The 18465-nt window shown below is 29.4% G+C and overlaps 3 protein-coding genes across 7 annotated transcripts in view; 1 reads left to right on the plus strand and 2 right to left on the minus strand.

The window, feature by feature from the left end:
- Nucleotides 1-3663: 3663 nt before the first annotated feature.
- On the plus strand, nucleotides 3664-4564 carry LOC100167271 (translationally-controlled tumor protein homolog). Its single transcript, XM_008181403.3, is given in 3 exon segments — nucleotides 3664-3858; nucleotides 3861-4141; nucleotides 4277-4564. Coding segments are annotated over 3 exon segments (519 nt in total). The 5' UTR covers nucleotides 3664-3788; the 3' UTR covers nucleotides 4445-4564.
- A 2014-nt stretch (nucleotides 4565-6578) lies between these two features.
- Nucleotides 6579-9626, minus strand: LOC100165246 (NADH dehydrogenase [ubiquinone] 1 beta subcomplex subunit 9). 2 transcript variants are annotated; one of them, NM_001293442.1, is given in 4 exon segments: nucleotides 6579-6769; nucleotides 6771-6900; nucleotides 8800-8942; nucleotides 9395-9619. In NM_001293442.1, coding segments are annotated over 4 exon segments (381 nt in total). In that variant the 5' UTR covers nucleotides 9493-9619; the 3' UTR covers nucleotides 6579-6759.
- Nucleotides 9627-12354: 2728 nt separating this feature from the next.
- Nucleotides 12355-18465, minus strand: part of LOC100163169 (40S ribosomal protein SA) — a 47455-nt gene continuing 41344 nt past the window's right edge. The window contains exons 1-7 of one of the 4 annotated variants that reach the window (XM_008181402.3): nucleotides 15920-16072; nucleotides 15129-15269; nucleotides 14859-15064; nucleotides 13046-13204; nucleotides 12852-12980; nucleotides 12566-12787; nucleotides 12355-12492 (exon numbers count right to left, since the gene is read on the minus strand). In XM_008181402.3, coding sequence (XP_008179624.1) covers nucleotides 12409-12492; nucleotides 12566-12787; nucleotides 12852-12980; nucleotides 13046-13204; nucleotides 14859-15064; nucleotides 15129-15261 — 933 coding nt within the window. In that variant the 5' untranslated portion in view covers nucleotides 15262-15269; nucleotides 15920-16072 and the 3' untranslated portion in view covers nucleotides 12355-12408. 4 annotated transcript variants of the gene reach the window in all.

The raw sequence follows: 18465 nt of genomic DNA on the forward strand, positions 1-18465 counted from the left end.
CAGCTGGTACAGGAAAGGATAATAATCACCCCCCAAGCCGCCCCCAAAAGACGACTCTGCTTATATTATATTAATGGTAAACCATTTTCGAATAATTATAATTTTGAAATCCATAATAATATAATATATAACACTACACGTCTACACTAATACACTACACTTAGGTATACTAATTACTAAGTAAACAAAATATCAAATATTACTAATATTATTTTACTGTTATTATTATTATTCTGATACCCGTATCTTTTTCCGTAGTTTTTTATTGCCTTGTCTCTTTTATCCTTGCCGTCTTTTCCTATTGAATTTTTTCCTCGACTTTTATTCCGATTGCAAAATAAATCACACATATATACAATTTATTTTGTGTTAAGTCTGATTTTATCTCATAGAAATTTTCATTTTCGTTTAAATTTCGAAAACCTGACATCTGGGCATTTAATACAAAATCCTTTGTTCCTTTTGTACTTCTGTTATTCTAATTTATAGTTATATTTCAAAAATTGCATTGAACATTATTTGATAGTCAACTAATGTTTATTTTTCATAAGCGATGTAAATACGACATTATAATGATGCACGTTTGATTTTTAAGCTATTTAAATAGTTAGGCTTGCAAATTTAAAATTCTATTGGTTGAGCTTTAATTGACTTTAAAAAAAACCTTGTGTTCATAATGCATATACACTTAATATAAAACTATTCATCAAATATAAATTTCTAATAGAATAACCAAATATTTATGATAAAATATATGAAATAATGAAGAAGTTTATCTATGAAATTGCAATTGCAACAATCAGATAATAATAATGGGTACCTACATTTCGGTAACAATATACCTACTACATTTACGAAGACTGTGTATTTATGTGACCTATATTATTATTTATTAGCCCATTTAATTTCGATGTAGTATTCAATTTATAAAATGAGATATTCATGATTGTAATTTGTTAGAGAGTATACCTATACTTATAATATAAATGTCATGTTTGTAAAAATATTGTTGTAGGGAAGACCATTTTATTTTACATTAGTCCATAATTTTATTTTTAATCGATGACATGTAAAGGGTTTTTATTAATACATTTATTATATTTCGACCGTTGAACCGTTAAATACTTTGGAATGAACAAAGATTATTAGTGATACAAATTAGTAGTGAGTGTTCCAACCATAGTTATTACATTTTAAAATCAGTATTAAGAATACAATTTTATTTTAATTAAATTACTTTAAGATAAGGAATTAATAGAGACAAAGAAAAGAAATAGTGCAAAAAAAAAACTAAAAGAATTTTTTTGATAAGTCTGTAAGGAGAGAGCAGGAAAATTAATTAATATATGATGTGGAACTCGCATGATTCGCTTCCAAAATTGAGGAGGGTAGGTACACGAGGGACTGTGAATTGTGTTTGAGCCTAAGTTGAATCAGAGTTATACGAGAGCAAATTATGACTCATCCACAGGCCACAGCCTATAGAGTAATAGAGTACAATACAACCACATATACAACCATATGGTTTCATTTTCATGAAGATGTTAGGAAAAATTAGTTTGAATACAAGAATTTTTCCATCACCCATAGACATAAAAATTATTTTTGCATATGTTATATAACTTCAGTGATTAAGCCCACTAAGGATCTATGACCTAACGTATAAAAATGGAACAAATATAATATATACACTCAAATTAACGAATGATTTTAAATGTTTAACTTCAAGCTGGTTACCACAATACTCCGCAATATGTCGACCAAACTTATATTATAGATAAGTATTAGTGTATTAGATACGTATAATTTATTGTAGTGCGCGTGCGACACACCTAATAAAATGCGTAATTCAAACCAAGATTAATGAAGTGTGCTGTACTGCTGTGTGATTAATATACCTATATAAATACGGGTTACATATTATATTTATATATATTATTATATTAATATTATGTATACTATAGTATACATAATTATAAATACTAATAATTATAAACTAACATAACTAACGTCCATAAATAAAGTTCATCGTGAAAAATTTCTTTCTGTATACAATACTTTAAATTATGGAAAAATATCCTGAATACATTTTGAGAACAAAAATAAAGTATTAAAAACCTATGCACAATTATTTAAAGTTTTGATTTAAATTATTAAATACTCTTAATAATATTAATATAAATTAAATATAAGACGAAGAAATAAAAAATACATTAATACTCATGATAAGAAGTGCTATTTTTTCTATATCTCCCTTATTTGAATTGAATGTTTAAAATAGTTATAAATATTCAAAGTTTAGATGAGCGGAGAAGTGGATAAACATTTCGCGGGGTAACCCCCGTACCACTTCACTCCACTCCACTCATCTTAACTTTGAATATTTATAACTCATAAACTACTCACCCGAAATTCGATTTTCATGTATCAAAATACTAAGAAAAATATTCTGCTTTGGAATATAAAATTAAAACCCAATGTTGTCATTCAAAAAATTAAAAAACTAAATAAAAAATATTTAAAAATATAATTTTTTAAGAAAAACATTGTTTTATAAGCGACTTGAAACTATGTAAAAAAATATTTTAAAAATAATGTACACTTTCTGAAATAATGAGTGTTCTATGATAAAAGAATCACCCGGTGTATATATTAATAAATACATAATAGGTACAAGAAATCTGTGGCCAGTAGATATCACAAATGTATAACTTTATAATTATGTTTGTAAAAATGTATAAGTAATTAATACTAAACTAATATAAATTATTATTTTGTTTTATATAACTCGTTTGTGTGTGTGGGTGTGTGTGTGTGTGGGGGGGGGGGGGCTATAAATGATACTGTTGACAATGGGCCACTTTTTTATTTAGCCTAAGGCCACAAAATGCCTAAATCAGGCCCTGGGTAAAAACATTATGCTTCGGCCCCTGCACTAGTATAATTGTTGTCTCCCCAGAGCGCTAGTAGTACCACCGCACGCAGCTTATAAGTTAAAAAATCGGGCAAGTGGGTAACGTTCTGCTGTACATTAGGTGTCCAGAGTGCTGTGGCGTAACGAAAGACTTTATTTGAGGCATGTGCCTCAGCTTAAAGGGTGGTGGGTGTGCTAAAAACTAGGGGCATTTCACACTTAGTAAATAATTTAATAAGTACTTACACACTGTTTAACATTTTCAAGTTTTTTTACCTAGAAAAATTTTTTTATTGACAATAATTTAAAAAAACTAATAAAACACGACATTTTCTTATGCCTAAAAATATCTTAAAAAGAATCACGATATTTCGAAATATTAATAAAAACATTCTGTAAGGATATCATGCATCTATGGTTATTTTTTTTTTGTTACAACAATTTTTTTTAAACTGGTTTAGCGTAAAAATTTCAGTTTTATCTAAATTTTTTGTTAGTTTTTTCTGATGCTTTTGAAAACTATTCCCATTATTAATTAATAATGATGATGTTTTTATTAAAAAATAAATACTACATGAATGGATATCAAAATTCAAAATATAAATCAAATTTTCCCGCCGGAATACCGTTTCCAAAGATATATTTCATGCAACGAGACCCTCTTGGTCTTATCCAACCTCTTTGCAATCGAACATAGAACAAATCGAAGAATTTTCGTGATATCGGAGTGATAAATTCCACGTTATTCCTTTTAGGCCTGATTCTTTTGTGCTTCGGGTCTTTTGCCCTCTTTTCACTGCCTTGGTCGCGTGTCAGCAACCGTCTGTCGTTTTTACAGTTCGATTCCCGCGCCCCCGGTCGTCAATTTTTTATAATGAAGATCTTTAAAGACATTTTCTCCGGTGACGAGATGTTCTCGGACACCTACAAGTTCAAACTGATCGACGGGTCCTGTACGAGGTGTACGGCAAGCTGATCACCCGTAAAGTGGGTGACGTGACGCTTGACGGCGCCAACCCGTCCGCTGAAGAGAGCTGCGAGGGCACCGAGGAAGCCGTGGAAAGCGGTGTGGACGTCGTGCTCAACCACCGTTTGATGGAAACATACGCCTTCCCGGACAAGAAATCGTTTACTCTGTACCTCAAGGAGTACATGAAACGGTTAGTGGACAAGATGACCGAGAACGGCAGCACCGAAGTGGACGTCTTCAAAACCAATATCAACAAAGTGAGTTGAATGGGTTTCTTATTACGCTAACGAATCGCCCTCCCCTGCTGAATATGAGTACCTAGTTCCTATGGGCGATTGGTTGGGTCGTCGTTTTATCCGGCGTTAATACCGTCTTGCTTATGTTTTCCGCAGGTAATGAAAGATCTGCTCACGAGATTCAAAGAACTTCAGTTCTTCACTGGCGAAAACATGGATATCGAAAACGGCATGGTGGCTATGCTCGAATACAGAGATATTGGTGACGACAATGTACCAGTGTTGATGTTGTTCAAACACGGGCTCGATGAAGAAAAATTTTAAACAAATATTTGGTTCAATGATACTATAACTTTCAATATATTTCCAACATGTTTCGCTATAACAACTATATTAAGCGATATAAAAATAATTGTTTGAAATAAATTACTGTATTTTTATTTATCCATGCTCAATCATATAATCAATTAAATAATTCTAAGATCTGATTATTTTATAATTTTATAGTGCCTACTGGTTTTAATCTGATGCTTTGGGTTGCTAATTACCGATATTACTAATACGAACAATAATTTATTAGTGCCTTGTATCAAATATAGATACTATATTATATACTGTTTCAAAAAATAATATACCAGTTCTCCCTTTCCACTGGGCACCGACCACTAGTCACTACATATGATGTTACGTGCAGATGAAAACCGGTTGCCGCCTGGTATATTCTCTTATGGAACAGATTATAGCTTATGTTATCAATGTATTTTATTTGTAAGTTAATGACATGGTTACTTCTCATAAAATTAATATAATGTGGTACAATGTACATTATATGTTTGTATTGGGGATCCCACGTTTATTTATTTTTAAATACGGAACATTTTAAATCATGCCTATATTTGCAATTTACAGTTGTGAAGATGAGGGAGTGAAGGTTTAGTCCCTCAAAATTCAAAAGTTATAACTCGCTGTTGGACCATATGAAAGTTTATTTTTACTTTATAAATAGGAACTAGATTTTTTGTACCTGAAAAATAATAGGATATTGAGACCAATATATGTTTTTTTTTATGGTATACTATTTTATGAATTCTTAGTAAACGAATGGTAACTAAAATTGTATTAATTCTCAATACATTTCTTTTTCTTCACTTTAAAATCAACTTAATGTCAATATCTAAATGAAACAAATATAATTCAAAATAATATTAGATATTATCATTTAACAATCATGATTTAAATTTTAAAATGTTAAATGATATGAAAACATTAAATTTTTTAAATAATTTTAAAATATGGTACATGACAGATTATCCAAAATACGAGACAACAGTGTTATTTTGGACCTTTTGTTGTAACTCTCCATACAAATACGGTACGAATGGGATAATCGGTTTATATAATAATCAAAACCTAAAACAATTTTTTTATTTTGCATTCATTGAAAGGCATCATTGATTACAATGTCAGGTCAGATGATTAGTTTTCAAACTTAAAGGTGAATAGTTTATTTGGAAAAAACTATCCAAATATTAGGTATTGACTAGATCAGACAGGTGGTGGCCCACAGTCTAAATCTGGACCGCCAATTTTATGAAATAATTTATATCAATAAACAATGAGTAAATAACCTATAACATATCTGATATCAACTGTATATTCGGTTCATCATTAAGTATTAACTGAAATCGACTACCTGCGATTAGTGCCAAGAGGATTTTCAACAGTTGTAACTTGTGGATAATATTTTACAGTCTACTTGAGTCCTCTTTTATCTATTTTATTTAAACATTTATTTAATAATTCAAAAGTGACAAGGATTGTCTGTTCCGTTTTCAAGTCTTTACAATTTTTGGTCTATTTGACCGTAGTGGCACAGTCTATAATATAGACTCTATATTATGTATTTAACAAAATATACATAGTATGTAATATGTAAGTAAATGGTTGATATAGATAGCTTCATACTTCCAAATTCACTTTCAACATACTTTTAATCATTCAATTTTATCATATTGATATATAAGTATAAAACATTTATTAAAATATATTTTTAATTGGGTGGTTAGGGATATACTTTATCATAGATATCTCACTATAAAACTAATGAATGATACTCGTTGTTTTTAACCTTTAAATAATCTATATTGAATATTGAACAGTATATGAACATATTGGGTGATCTATTTAATGTGCTACAATGCTACATTATAAATTGTGATTTATGTACTTATACCAATTTAAGTGTTGCTTACCAGTATGTAACCTTGAAGTAAGAAATATGAATAATTATAGTATTTGATAGAACATAATATGACTCATCAATATTTAACAATAAAATTCAGTTAATTTAATGTTTTTTACTTTCAAGGTACTTATTAAATAATTAGTGGCTGTCTATAGTTGTAAACCTTTACATGGTTATATTGGTAATAGCTTTAGTTAAAACTGAAAATTATGATTTAATTCAGAAATCTAAATTTATTCATTATTTATTTTACATACATGATACATCATATTATTTTATGATAACAATCGCTAATTAGCAACAATCAATAATCCACTACAATCCACAAAAAGAAAATCCATTTAATGTTCATCATGTGGAATGAATGGCTTTCCCCAGCGTTTTTCCCATAATGCTATGTACTCTTTTTTGCGTTCTTCTCGTTTGGCAAAGTATTTTGGATACTGAGCTTTTTCTAATGGATGCCAAGAATCCAATACCCAGTCGGGAGGAAAACAATCTCGGTCAAACGCTGTTCCACCAGGTGAAGATGGAACTAAAAAAAAAAAAAGGACATACACGTAAAATAATTGTTTAATATAGATAGTATAGTACACAGAGTAGTTAAAATAGTTCAATATTTTAAATTTGATTATTTTTAATTGTTTACTTTTTTGAAAAATTTGAATGATTATTTTTTAATGACTCAGTTTTGTGCAATGGTCCGAGGCGAACAGTGTTCATTAAATTCTCTGGTAGCCACTACCAAACACCATATCTAGGCTACAGTATGTTTATTTATTTATTTTATAAGAATTTCTTTATTGATATGGTATATACTAGTATACCTTACTTTATCTATTCACCTTTAAAATAAACAAACTTCTTCATATACAGAAGGAATCGTGGAAAAAAAAGTCCCGATAAAAAAGAATGAAAATATATCAATTGAAGTATAAATATGTTAACACTGTATTGAAAAATATATTAAAGTTAATACAAAATCATAATATCATAAAAAATGTATAATTGTTAATTAGTTACATAAATCACATATTAAAATATAATAAAATGTACTTTAATACAAGTTTAAAATAATAAATACAATTATAGTACCTATATCATTATAATAATAAAGCTATAAAAATGTAATATTTTAATTAGATACACCTCTTTCTTATTTTATGACTTACGGCTGTTAAAAAATCTAACACATTGATATTGCAGCTTGTATTTGTTTACTTAAATTTTGTAGACGTTTTTCTACGGTCTGAGTTTGCGCTAGTTTTTTAATAGTTTTTGAATCTCATACAGCATCTAAAGCTAATTTTGCTTCATTTGCAGAAATTTCCATTTTTATTTTTCTACTTAATTTCTTATAATCAGATTTACAAATTGGCTATTTTAAATATAGCCAAAAAAATTTAAATCAAATTAAAATTTTTATTTTCAGTGTTAAAAATAAAAATAATGTTTTGTATAATACATGTGTAACGCTAATGGCTATAAATTATAAATTATTTTAAATATTGATTAGAGCAAAAGTTATTCCAAAAGTCAGTTCTATCTGTTACACCCTGAATTTTGTACACTACACTAACACACTAAAATACAAAGCACAACAGCTGTAGAACTGTACAAGAATAAGATTTTCGGTACATTTTTCACTAAACTTTTTTTCCTAGTGTGGGAATTTTTTTTCCGATTACCACAGGGAGGATGTGGGGATCTAATTCTCCCATGGACTTTTTTTTTTAAAGGCTTCATATTTATAAAAAAATTTTAGTTATTTAATATTTCATTATAATACATATTTCACATATAATAATAATACATTATACATAGCGACAAAATACCATACTCTGATCAGGGAGACACCGCACCGCGCACCGACAAAAACCGGTTCCACTACGCAAACCCTGCCTTTGGGGAACCAGTTTTGATAAAATGGTGACGCAGAGGGATGCACAGAATTGGGGCGTTCTCTCGCTGAACAGAGTATAGTACTGATCATCATTGGTTTAACATCACAATTGAGACAGCTAATACCATGATAGTTTAAAGGACTGTTACTTACTATAAGGATATTTTATAGTTAATGTCACAATGTCACAATCATGATAGAGGTATTGCACTAATATCAAACGTGCTTATTTTTGTTAGGTTTTTAACACCCTCCCCTCAACAATAGTACAAAGGTTATATACATTCCACTGACGATTAATACTAGTTATACTAAAATCTTATCTTATTCTAAAAATACTTTTCATTTCATTTTAACTTAACAAAATAAATAATATTCCTATCAGCAGTCAGATCTTAGCAGTCCATTCAGCTATTAAAGCCCTATTATCTAATAGCTAGTGCAAAATAAATATAAAAATAAAAGTACCTAATTGTAACAGTTTTTTTTCAACTTTGATTTAGCAAATATCTTATGTGCTATTTTACTTACACTGATGAGGATAATAATGTTGATTAGACCATAGCTCATGTTGACCTTTTTTCAACAATTCTTGTGCTGCTGGTACATCTATTATATTCTTGTTGTCATCGAAACGTTTTCTTAAGCGCACAATATTAATTCGCATCAACGGTCTAGAAAAATAAAGTAAAGAATTAGTCAATAGTTAACAGATCACTACTTTACACTACATTCTTTGGGTACAAACCTTGTAATCACACTTAATATAAATTTAACTGTAAATAATTTGAATGTCAACTTCAGCTATGACCTTTATAAGTAAATAAAAGTTGTATACAATTGACATCTTTGTAAACTATTGTGTTTTATATTAAGAACATTTATCATACTAATAAATTATTAAAATAATCCAGGGTTACATATTAAATAAATTTAATTTATATTAAAACTAGGTAGGTACAAGACTCAATTTTTTGCAATAATTGTATTTATATTTTAAGACATGGTAAAATTATTCTTATGAGCAATAATGTTATTAGTTATACTATATTTCAGAACTAACATTAAATATTAAAATTAATGTTTTCAGTATTATATTATTAGATCCCAATGATAAGTGTTTTACCTGTAATGATACCAATCCTCGACGGTCCTGCATGCTTTTTTATAAAGTGAACATACTTGTCTTTTATGAGTAATAATCTCATACGGTATATAAGACATGGTAAGGTAAATGTAAAATCCCTTACTATATTGTTATATACAAATACAACTAATAAAATGCTAAAAACCAATGGATAATTTTTATTGAAATTCCTATTCTGAAATCTGAAAAAAAATTTTCATTGTTATCAACGTTATCAAAGAACGATAGGTACTTATCTTATTATTTATAATATATACAAATTATATATATATAATGTAATAATATATTATGATTAAAACGATAAAAAACATATGATATTCTTCGGGGTATCATATTTTCTTCAATGAGTTTTAATATAGTTAATATATTGCATCCTTAGATCATAGATCACTAGTTTATAGGTGTATCGCTATGCCTTAGGGTTTAGATCATAATATTAAATGGATGGAACATGGACTTTAATCACAGATATATACTAATACATTAGTATTAGTGTATATCTGTGACTTTAATATTTTGCTGTATCGCCTGTATCCAAAGCTTAATGACAGTGGCGTATATAGGAATTAATTTCAAAGGGGGGGAGGATAAAAAAAATATATTTAATTAATATTATAAAATAATCGTAGTATTAAAGTTTAAAATACCGTACCAACCAAGGTGGATTGATATCAACAAAAGTACATCTCTGGGGGAGGGGGTTTAAACCCCTATAATATACGCCACTGCTCTAGCCTCTAAGGTCCAACATGAATATATATATAACCGACATTTATTAGTTATTTTATTGTGATTGTTGGCGCAACGTGTTATGCGCAATTACGCATTATTCCCAATTGAATGGGTGGAGTGAAATTCAGGGCGGACTGGGCCACAATTGCCCAATGAGCCGATGTCTTAATATTATGTCCGGCACAAAAAATGTACAGTTTAAAAATGTTCATAACTTTTCTTCTTAATTATATCAATAAATGCTTCCGAGATGCCCTAGGTAATGAACTTAAATTTAAATTTCATAAGAGGTAAATTCACTCTAGTTTTAGAAATTACAGAGTAAAATATATTATTGTGAACGATCCCAGTAAAAAAATCTTAAAAATGGATTTCAGATCTCAAAATATTCACTTTAAAATGCACCATAGCCCATAGATACAAAATATATCCTGAAAAAATAATTCAAAATTCAAATACAAAACGTACTATGTAAATATTAAAAATCAATCTAGTTGTATTGAAAAAAACTATAATTTTATTATTTTTAATTATTTATAAAAAATTAAAAGACAACCCATAAAATGTGAGTAAAGTTTTTAATAAACAGGATTTGTAAGAATATAAAAAAAATGATAAATTGACCAATAAAGGCTAATTTCAAGCTAAAAAATACCTAAAATTAAAACAATTCAGAAAATAAAAAAAAAGGTTCTAAATTTAGTTAATTCGTATCTAATTCAAACGTTGTGCTAAAAAGTAGTCTTACAATAATTCATATTTCTATAAATTCACAGCCCCATACAATATTAATTTATTTAATTTTATAATAGACATAAAATTTAATAAATGTAAGGAGTATCAATATATGAAGAGTGAAGGGCTAAAATAAATCTAAAATGTCTTGGGTGCTTAAGTCCCCCTAATATTTTTGAGTGATTTGAGTCTGTGCATATTAGCAACAGCTATCTATCACATATTCATACTCTAGATTTTACATAATATGATTTAAAGTAAAATATAAATAATGGACAATTGATATTACCTCGGATTAATTAAAATTTTAGTAATATTTATAATCTACCTATTGATTATGGTGTTGCGAGTAGCCAAATGTCAAAAAGTTCTAAAAGTTTAGGTTGTAATAGAATAATGTTAATTTTTTTTCATAATAGTGTGCCTAATGGGTCCTAGTCCACTTATGGGATTATGTAGGACACAGCTTAGTTTACGAGCAATACAAGCATAGCTTCATCCATTGTATATGACCAACGATTTAAGATTTAATACATCCTTAATAGTGATATAATCTCAGGTTATATCTAAAGCCAAGATTATTATCAACGCTATCAAAGAACAATAAGAGGCACACCACAAATTCTAGTCTTTATGGGAGGTATATATTGTATTACTTAGGGATGAGATATTATATCTGGAAATTTCATGTAAAAATGTTTTCAATGTCCCTAGATTTAAAAACGTACCATAAGAAATTTAATTTATAGTGCTTGCCTTAATGATTTATCTGTCCTGTGCTTTAATTCTTTAGGAGAGTTTAGCCGTTTCATTTTTTCAAACTTACATAGTTATCGCAAAATCACACATTATTTTCCATTGCTATGAATTTATCACCAAATTATACATAATTTTTTATCACAGATCTTAGCTTATGATCATTACCAATTGTTTTCAATCAAACAAACATACATTACGCACCTAAAAGCAACAGAAAAAAAACCAATTATACTTTTTAAATTTCAAAGGAAACAGGAAAATGTTACCAAGTGCCGAACTGACTTAGTAAATTTAATTTATTATCAATACAATTTAATAACTTCTTAATAGAAGAAATATGCTACGATATTTGAATTCAATAAATTTAATGTAATTTAAGAATAAATAATTTTATGATTCAAGATAAATCATAATTAAACACATACTTTTGTAATATTTAAAACAATAATATTATAATATATTATTTTACTTTAGTCTAAATCTTTTCAATCAAAAAAGAATAGTTTCTAAAAATTTAGAAATTCAATTAATATTATAAAAAAAAACTTTTGCAATTTGAAGAATATCCTATTCTAATATTGTTGGTAAAATGTATTTTTATAAAATACAACGTTTACTTCATAAAAATAAAAATATTTTATCATGTAGTAAAAAGAATAAAAAAAAAAAGAAGGAAATTAAGGCAACTGTTGATAAAATAAAAATGGTAAATAATTCAAAATTCAAAAAGAAGCTTTTATTCTTTAAGAAAAATGTTTTACATGTTGTTAGGTTGACCAATTAGGTGCAGAACCACCTCCCCAGTTAGTATTGGCTGCACCAGTAGCTGGCGCTGCATTCCATTCTTCGGCCTAAAAATTAAACAAATTATAGCAAAATATATTTTTAAATTAATGAGCTTATAAGGGACAAGAAAATACAAACCGCCCAGTCAAGAGCAGGAGCAGGAGTAGCTGCAGCTACTGCCAATGGTGGCACAGGAGTTCCATCTTCCGCCCAATTTTGTGGAGCAGTAGCTGCTATAGCACCCTCATTCCAGTCAGCAGCTGTATTGGATAATGAATAAGCTTCTTCCATACCAACAACCGGCTTAACAGTTGAAGCTGCAGGCAATGCTTCTTTGGCAGCAGCTTCTTCTTTTTCAACCTGAACAATTATTTAGTATGATTTTATTGCCTACAAGTAAAATAACAAAAACAAAGACACTTACATCTTCAGGATCTCTGTAAAAGAACAAGTCAACAACGACATCCCATTTACCATCACGAGGAATAGTACCCCTAAGACGAAGAACTTCACGGGCCAAGAACCACCACATAAGTCCAATAGAATGAGGAGACTATAATAAATTATACTATAGAAGAATCAATACAATTTTAATATAGTTAACAAAGTCTATATTACCTTATTATTACACGGAATGGCAATGTCAACATATCTTAATGGAGTATCTGCATTACATAAAGCAATAACTGGTATATTAACATAAGACGCTTCAGTGATTGGCTGATGATCAGTGGCTGGATCGGTTACAACAAGAAGTCTAGGTTCACGGAAAGCAGCCTAGTAGGAACAAAAAATAATTCATTATCTTTTACACGAGTAAAATATATGTATATAAACATATAAAGTTAATTGATTTAAATACTATCAGTACACAATAATTTATCAATCATTAGTTTTCAGATTGACTGGGGTGTATAGTCATCATTTCAATATCAAAAAAGTATAAATTAATTTTCATTAATATTATATGAAACATAATGTTGCAATACATGAACATATAATTTTTTATTGATCTTAAGGATCACCAACTATGGCCAATAGCATTTTGTTGCAGTTTGAGGAACACCATTCAAAACCCGGGTGATCACCCATCAAGGAACTAGTGACGCCAGCCGTTCCTTGACCTCAGAACACATAAGTAACTGAGGCAAACCACTGAACCACACCAGGCCTTGCTAACATATTTATATTAATTAAAATAAGTAGACAATTTTACATCAGTTATGAAGTCAAACTTAACAAGATAACACATATTATTATTATTATGCTTAATATATTAATGAGATTATAAACCAATGAAAATGTACAAGCAAGTAATATGGAAAATAAAAATTATAGGTACACTAAACTAACCATTAATATAAATTGGGTACATTATAATATCATTTAAGTATCATATATTAGCGAGATTAACACAAATTTGGAAGTTATCTTGAAAATATAAGAATCAGAACCACAATGTATCAATCATTAATATTCAGATTGACTGGGGTGTATAGTCATCACATAAGTTTAATTAACCAACACTATTTGTTACATATAATAACATTTAAATTAAATGTAGAATTTTGCCTAAACTTAATGAATTTTTCAAAATATCAAAAAAAAATTTTAGCAACTAAGTAAGATTTACTAATTTAATGAGAACACCACATATTGACTTTATTAAGTTTATCGTGAAGTGACTACAATGGAAATATATACAATTAAGGAATTTAGAAAATGCATAAATCAGATACTGCAGATTGATCAATCATTTTAATTCAGATTGACTGGGGTGTATATTGAGTCATCATATTTTAAAATAGTACAATAAATAATATACATATCTCAAATTGTTTAACATTAGATATCTTAAATAAAAACAGAATACAAGTATGAATTATTTCCAGATATTGTTTGTGCATATGTATACTCTGTTCCAAATGAGATCAGTACTAGAATGCAACCAGTTTTCATTTAAAACGGTCAGACACCGTCCCCACTATGTCAATCATGTTAAGTTCTATCGCACGGCAAAGCTACACCAATGTGCACAACTTGACAGCTCTACTGTACTGACCTCGTTTAGATTAGAGTATAGGCAAAGTTACTAGATTATCTTAAGAAAATAATAATATTCTAACTAGCCAACTGTTTATTTACAACAAAATGTTATATAACATATTTCAACAAATAAAAAATATTAATGATAATGTATTATTATGCTTTATATGCATTTTAGAATGCATAAAGGAGTTCATTCAAAATATAAATACAACCTTGGTGGAACAATGTATGTAATCACAAATCAACAAAATTTAGTTTGATCATATGTACTTATTATTCAGTCATAGTAATTCAGATTGACTGGAGCGTACAAAAAAAATCATATCAAACAAATATAGTTGAAAAATAACCCTTAAAAGTTAAATAAAAATGTATAATTTACTTGTATCTGATTAGTAAAAGCTCCTGGAGTGAAACGACCAGCAATTGGTGTGGCACCAGTGTAAGCTGCAAACTTTAATACAGCACGTTGTCCATAAGGCCTAGATGAAATTACGAAAATTTCTGATGGATGTTCAACAGCAACAATAGCCCTAGCTGCTAACAACAGTTTTTCCCATGTCTTGTTCAAGTTGAAAATGTTCAATCCTTTAAGTAAAATGTTAATAAACATGGTGCTCTAGATATAAATATCTTGTTAAAATTAATTTACCGCGGCTGTTTCTCTTATAAGCATATTGTTCCATTTGAAAGTTGACATTTTCCGCACCCAAGTGGGTGGTGGCAGCCAACATCTTGGTGACATCATCTTCTTTCAACCCCAATACATCTAGTCCTCCCGACATTTTGCAGCCTAAAAAAATTATAAAAAATAGTTAAAAATGTATTGACACATATCAGTTAATTAATTACATGTATGGATACAATACTACAATAGGTAGGTATTTAATTTTATTATAAATTAGTAAATTACACAAGTGTATAAGTAACCAAATTCAACATAGGTATATGTAAACATTCAACTGATACATATATCCATCAAACACAATATTGATGTGTATAAAAAAATGTATCACCTGAATACCTGATGGAAAATTATAAAATTTATAAGTTATAATTTATAAGAGAAATTCTATCGAACTTTGCAAATATGATGATTGACATGGTGTTTAATAGACCTAACATAGGTTACAAAAAAACATAACCTCAAATAAAAATATATTATTTTCATTTACTTGTAGTTTGTTAGTGAGAATTCGCTAAAATAATCAACCGATTGAAAATTAAAGACGCAAGGACCGAACAAATGAAATCTACAGCAACTTTAAGTCTGATCACAAGTTTAATTTATAGAATATGCCGCATTACATAATTTACATGTGACCAAAAATTGACACGACGTAAAGCCAAGAGACGGTGGTCAAATGGTCTTTCATCAGCCCTAGATCGCAGACACCGTCCTAATGATTTGTGATCAATAAATAATAATTAAATAATACTTACAGTTGACCAGACGTCTAATTCAACAAGTTTTATTAAAAAAATTAACCAGAAATTTTAAGACTCGAAAAGAGGCAACGAAAAAGAAACATTTTACAGATCGAGAGCGCCGCGTGAATAGGCGGGGCGTGCACGTATATTACAGCAGTGCAGCCAACAGACACGTGGACAAACCAAAATTCTTTTTTTCTCCAATATCAATGAATATAATTTTAGAGATTAAAAAAATTCTGTATTACATGTTTTCTGGACGAGATGTGATCGTATATTACTATAAAATGTATAGAACGTTCAACGTATTACCGCAGAAAGCAAATTAATACTGAATAATAATAATTAATGTAATATATACCAAGCACGAATTAAGATATCTTAATTTGTAATACCTACCTAAGTATAAATGTAATTTATTACGGAATATTTGTTTATGTAGGTAGTAAATACTTCTATAACTCTGTCTCTGTGGTCTCAGACATCTAAAGTCTGGTCGTTGTCAGTAATTTTGTAAAGTATTCTGTACCTATAAACCTAAATAAGTAGGTTACCTACTAGGTACTATTTCAAACTTTTTTTAAGAAAACCAAGTTAGTAACTATTCAAATCGACATGTAGAATTGTTTTATAATTGTTACTAACATACTAATACGTAAATATTTTTATGTAGGTACTGCGCAAATAATATATATTAGAACAGGTAGATAACTTTAATAACTACAAATGGGCATAAATTCACTTTATCTACCCAGCATTTTTTTTTCGAAACATACGTATTTCAACCATAGACATATTAACTTAATATGTCTATGATTTCAACGAGTAAGACGATGGTGCAAAAAAAAAATTCCAGAAATCATTATTTTGGAACTGATTGAAAGTTATATCTTTCCAAAATTTGCGAATTTATACGTTTAAACGCATACGCACACCACTGAATTTTACTGCTACGCGCATCGGCATCGCCTATACCTAAAGTGTAAAGAATTTTCTTTTACTTACTCAGTGGCGTGTAACATAGGGTCCAAGTGTTGCTCAGGCAACACCTTAAATATAGGTGGGTAGGTATTGATAGAAGAAAAATACGAAATTTTATAGGCCGGTATGACAGTATTATGAGGGGTAGGTCACCTAAAATTATTTGAGCAACACCAATTTTTTTTATGATACACGCCACTGTACTTACTTATGTAGTAATTACATGATGAAAACGATGGTGTAGTCAGAATTTGGCAGTCTGACTTAGCTTTGAAGTTTTAGCTATTTGTAGTCTGAGTCCTGAGACCCACCTAAGATAGTTTTACATAACAAGTCGAGGGATGTTTTCGATTTTAAATTGTCTAAGCGAGTGCTGCAGCGATCTAGTGACCCCCATATAGGCGCAAATAGCGTTTGAGATTTGGGGGGCTAATAGAGCTAATAGGGCCTTATTTTGATAATATTGAATAAGCTTAAAACAAAATGTAGGAAATGTTTGGGGGGGCTTAGCCCCTAAAGCCCCCCCCTATTTGCGCCTATGGTGACCGCGTCGGGTGTATATGAAAACTATGCATTTCAATTAGTTATAACTTTTAAACTAAGTCTGATCATCTTTTTCATCATGTAGTTACGACATAGGTAAGTAAAAAAAGAATCTAAATTATTTATAGGTTATACGTGCGGCAGTAAAATGCAGTGTAGTTGTGCGAATATGCGTATAAACGTAAAATCGCAAACTTTGCACGGTTATAACTTCCAAAATAATAATTTCCGCAAACTTTTTTTGCACCATCGTTCTTAACTGTCTCAAATACCTGTTACAAAAAATAATTATAAAAAAAATGCTGGATAGCTAAAGATAATTTGTTCCTAAAATTAGCATACTAATATAAGCTTGAAAAATTAATATTCGAAGAGTATTCGAATACATATTTTCACCCATTTATCCGAATACATTCTTTATTCCTAGTAATGAGTATTATATTCCGGGGATTTTTTTTCCGATTACCATATCCATAGACTTATATAGGTATAAACTAATTTAAGTTAATAACTTAGTTTACAGCCCCCGTCAGCCCCCCCCCCCAGACCACTTCAACTGACAAAAAACTCCTCTTTTTACTTACAGAAAATTTTAAAGTGTGTAATGTATTTATGGCTTATGTGGTAAACCGACGTTATTACTTTTATTACTTTTATATCCCAAGTACATTCTCACGATAGGACAACAACAACAATATTAAACTCTTCGACTATTCCAAGAATCGCGTACAATGTACGTACCTTGAGTTTAACAGTGTAATTATTAAAATATATATTTTCGCATTTCCACAATAGTGCGAAAACAAACCTATACAAATAATCCGGATTAGATATCTGTTTTCGCGGAATACGAAAACAAGCTTATTTAAATTTGCACCTACAATTTAATTGCCAATCATAAGCTCGAGATGCTTTGGCAATAACAACGTCCAGCTCCGGTTTCCTTTCAAATATCCACCTCCTGGACTCGACCGTGTACGTTTATATCCGTATAGATTTTATATAAATAGGTATAAGATAAAGTCTATAGTAAA

Source organism: Acyrthosiphon pisum, chromosome A1, assembly GCF_005508785.2.
Source record: "Acyrthosiphon pisum isolate AL4f chromosome A1, pea_aphid_22Mar2018_4r6ur, whole genome shotgun sequence".
NCBI classification, from domain to species: domain Eukaryota; kingdom Metazoa; phylum Arthropoda; class Insecta; order Hemiptera; family Aphididae; genus Acyrthosiphon; species Acyrthosiphon pisum.

Coding starts and splice junctions, on each gene's coding strand:
- LOC100165246 (XM_001945160.4), bottom strand. CDS start 9,492: ATGTCTTATATACCGTATGAGATTATTACTCATAAAAGACAAGTATGT. Junction 8,943..9,394: donor GAGGATTGGTATCATTACAG/GTAAAACACTTA, acceptor TTATTTTTCTAG/ACCGTTGATGCGAATTAATA. Junction 6,901..8,799: donor ACATTATTATCCTCATCAGT/GTAAGTAAAATA, acceptor TTTTTTTTTTAG/TTCCATCTTCACCTGGTGGA.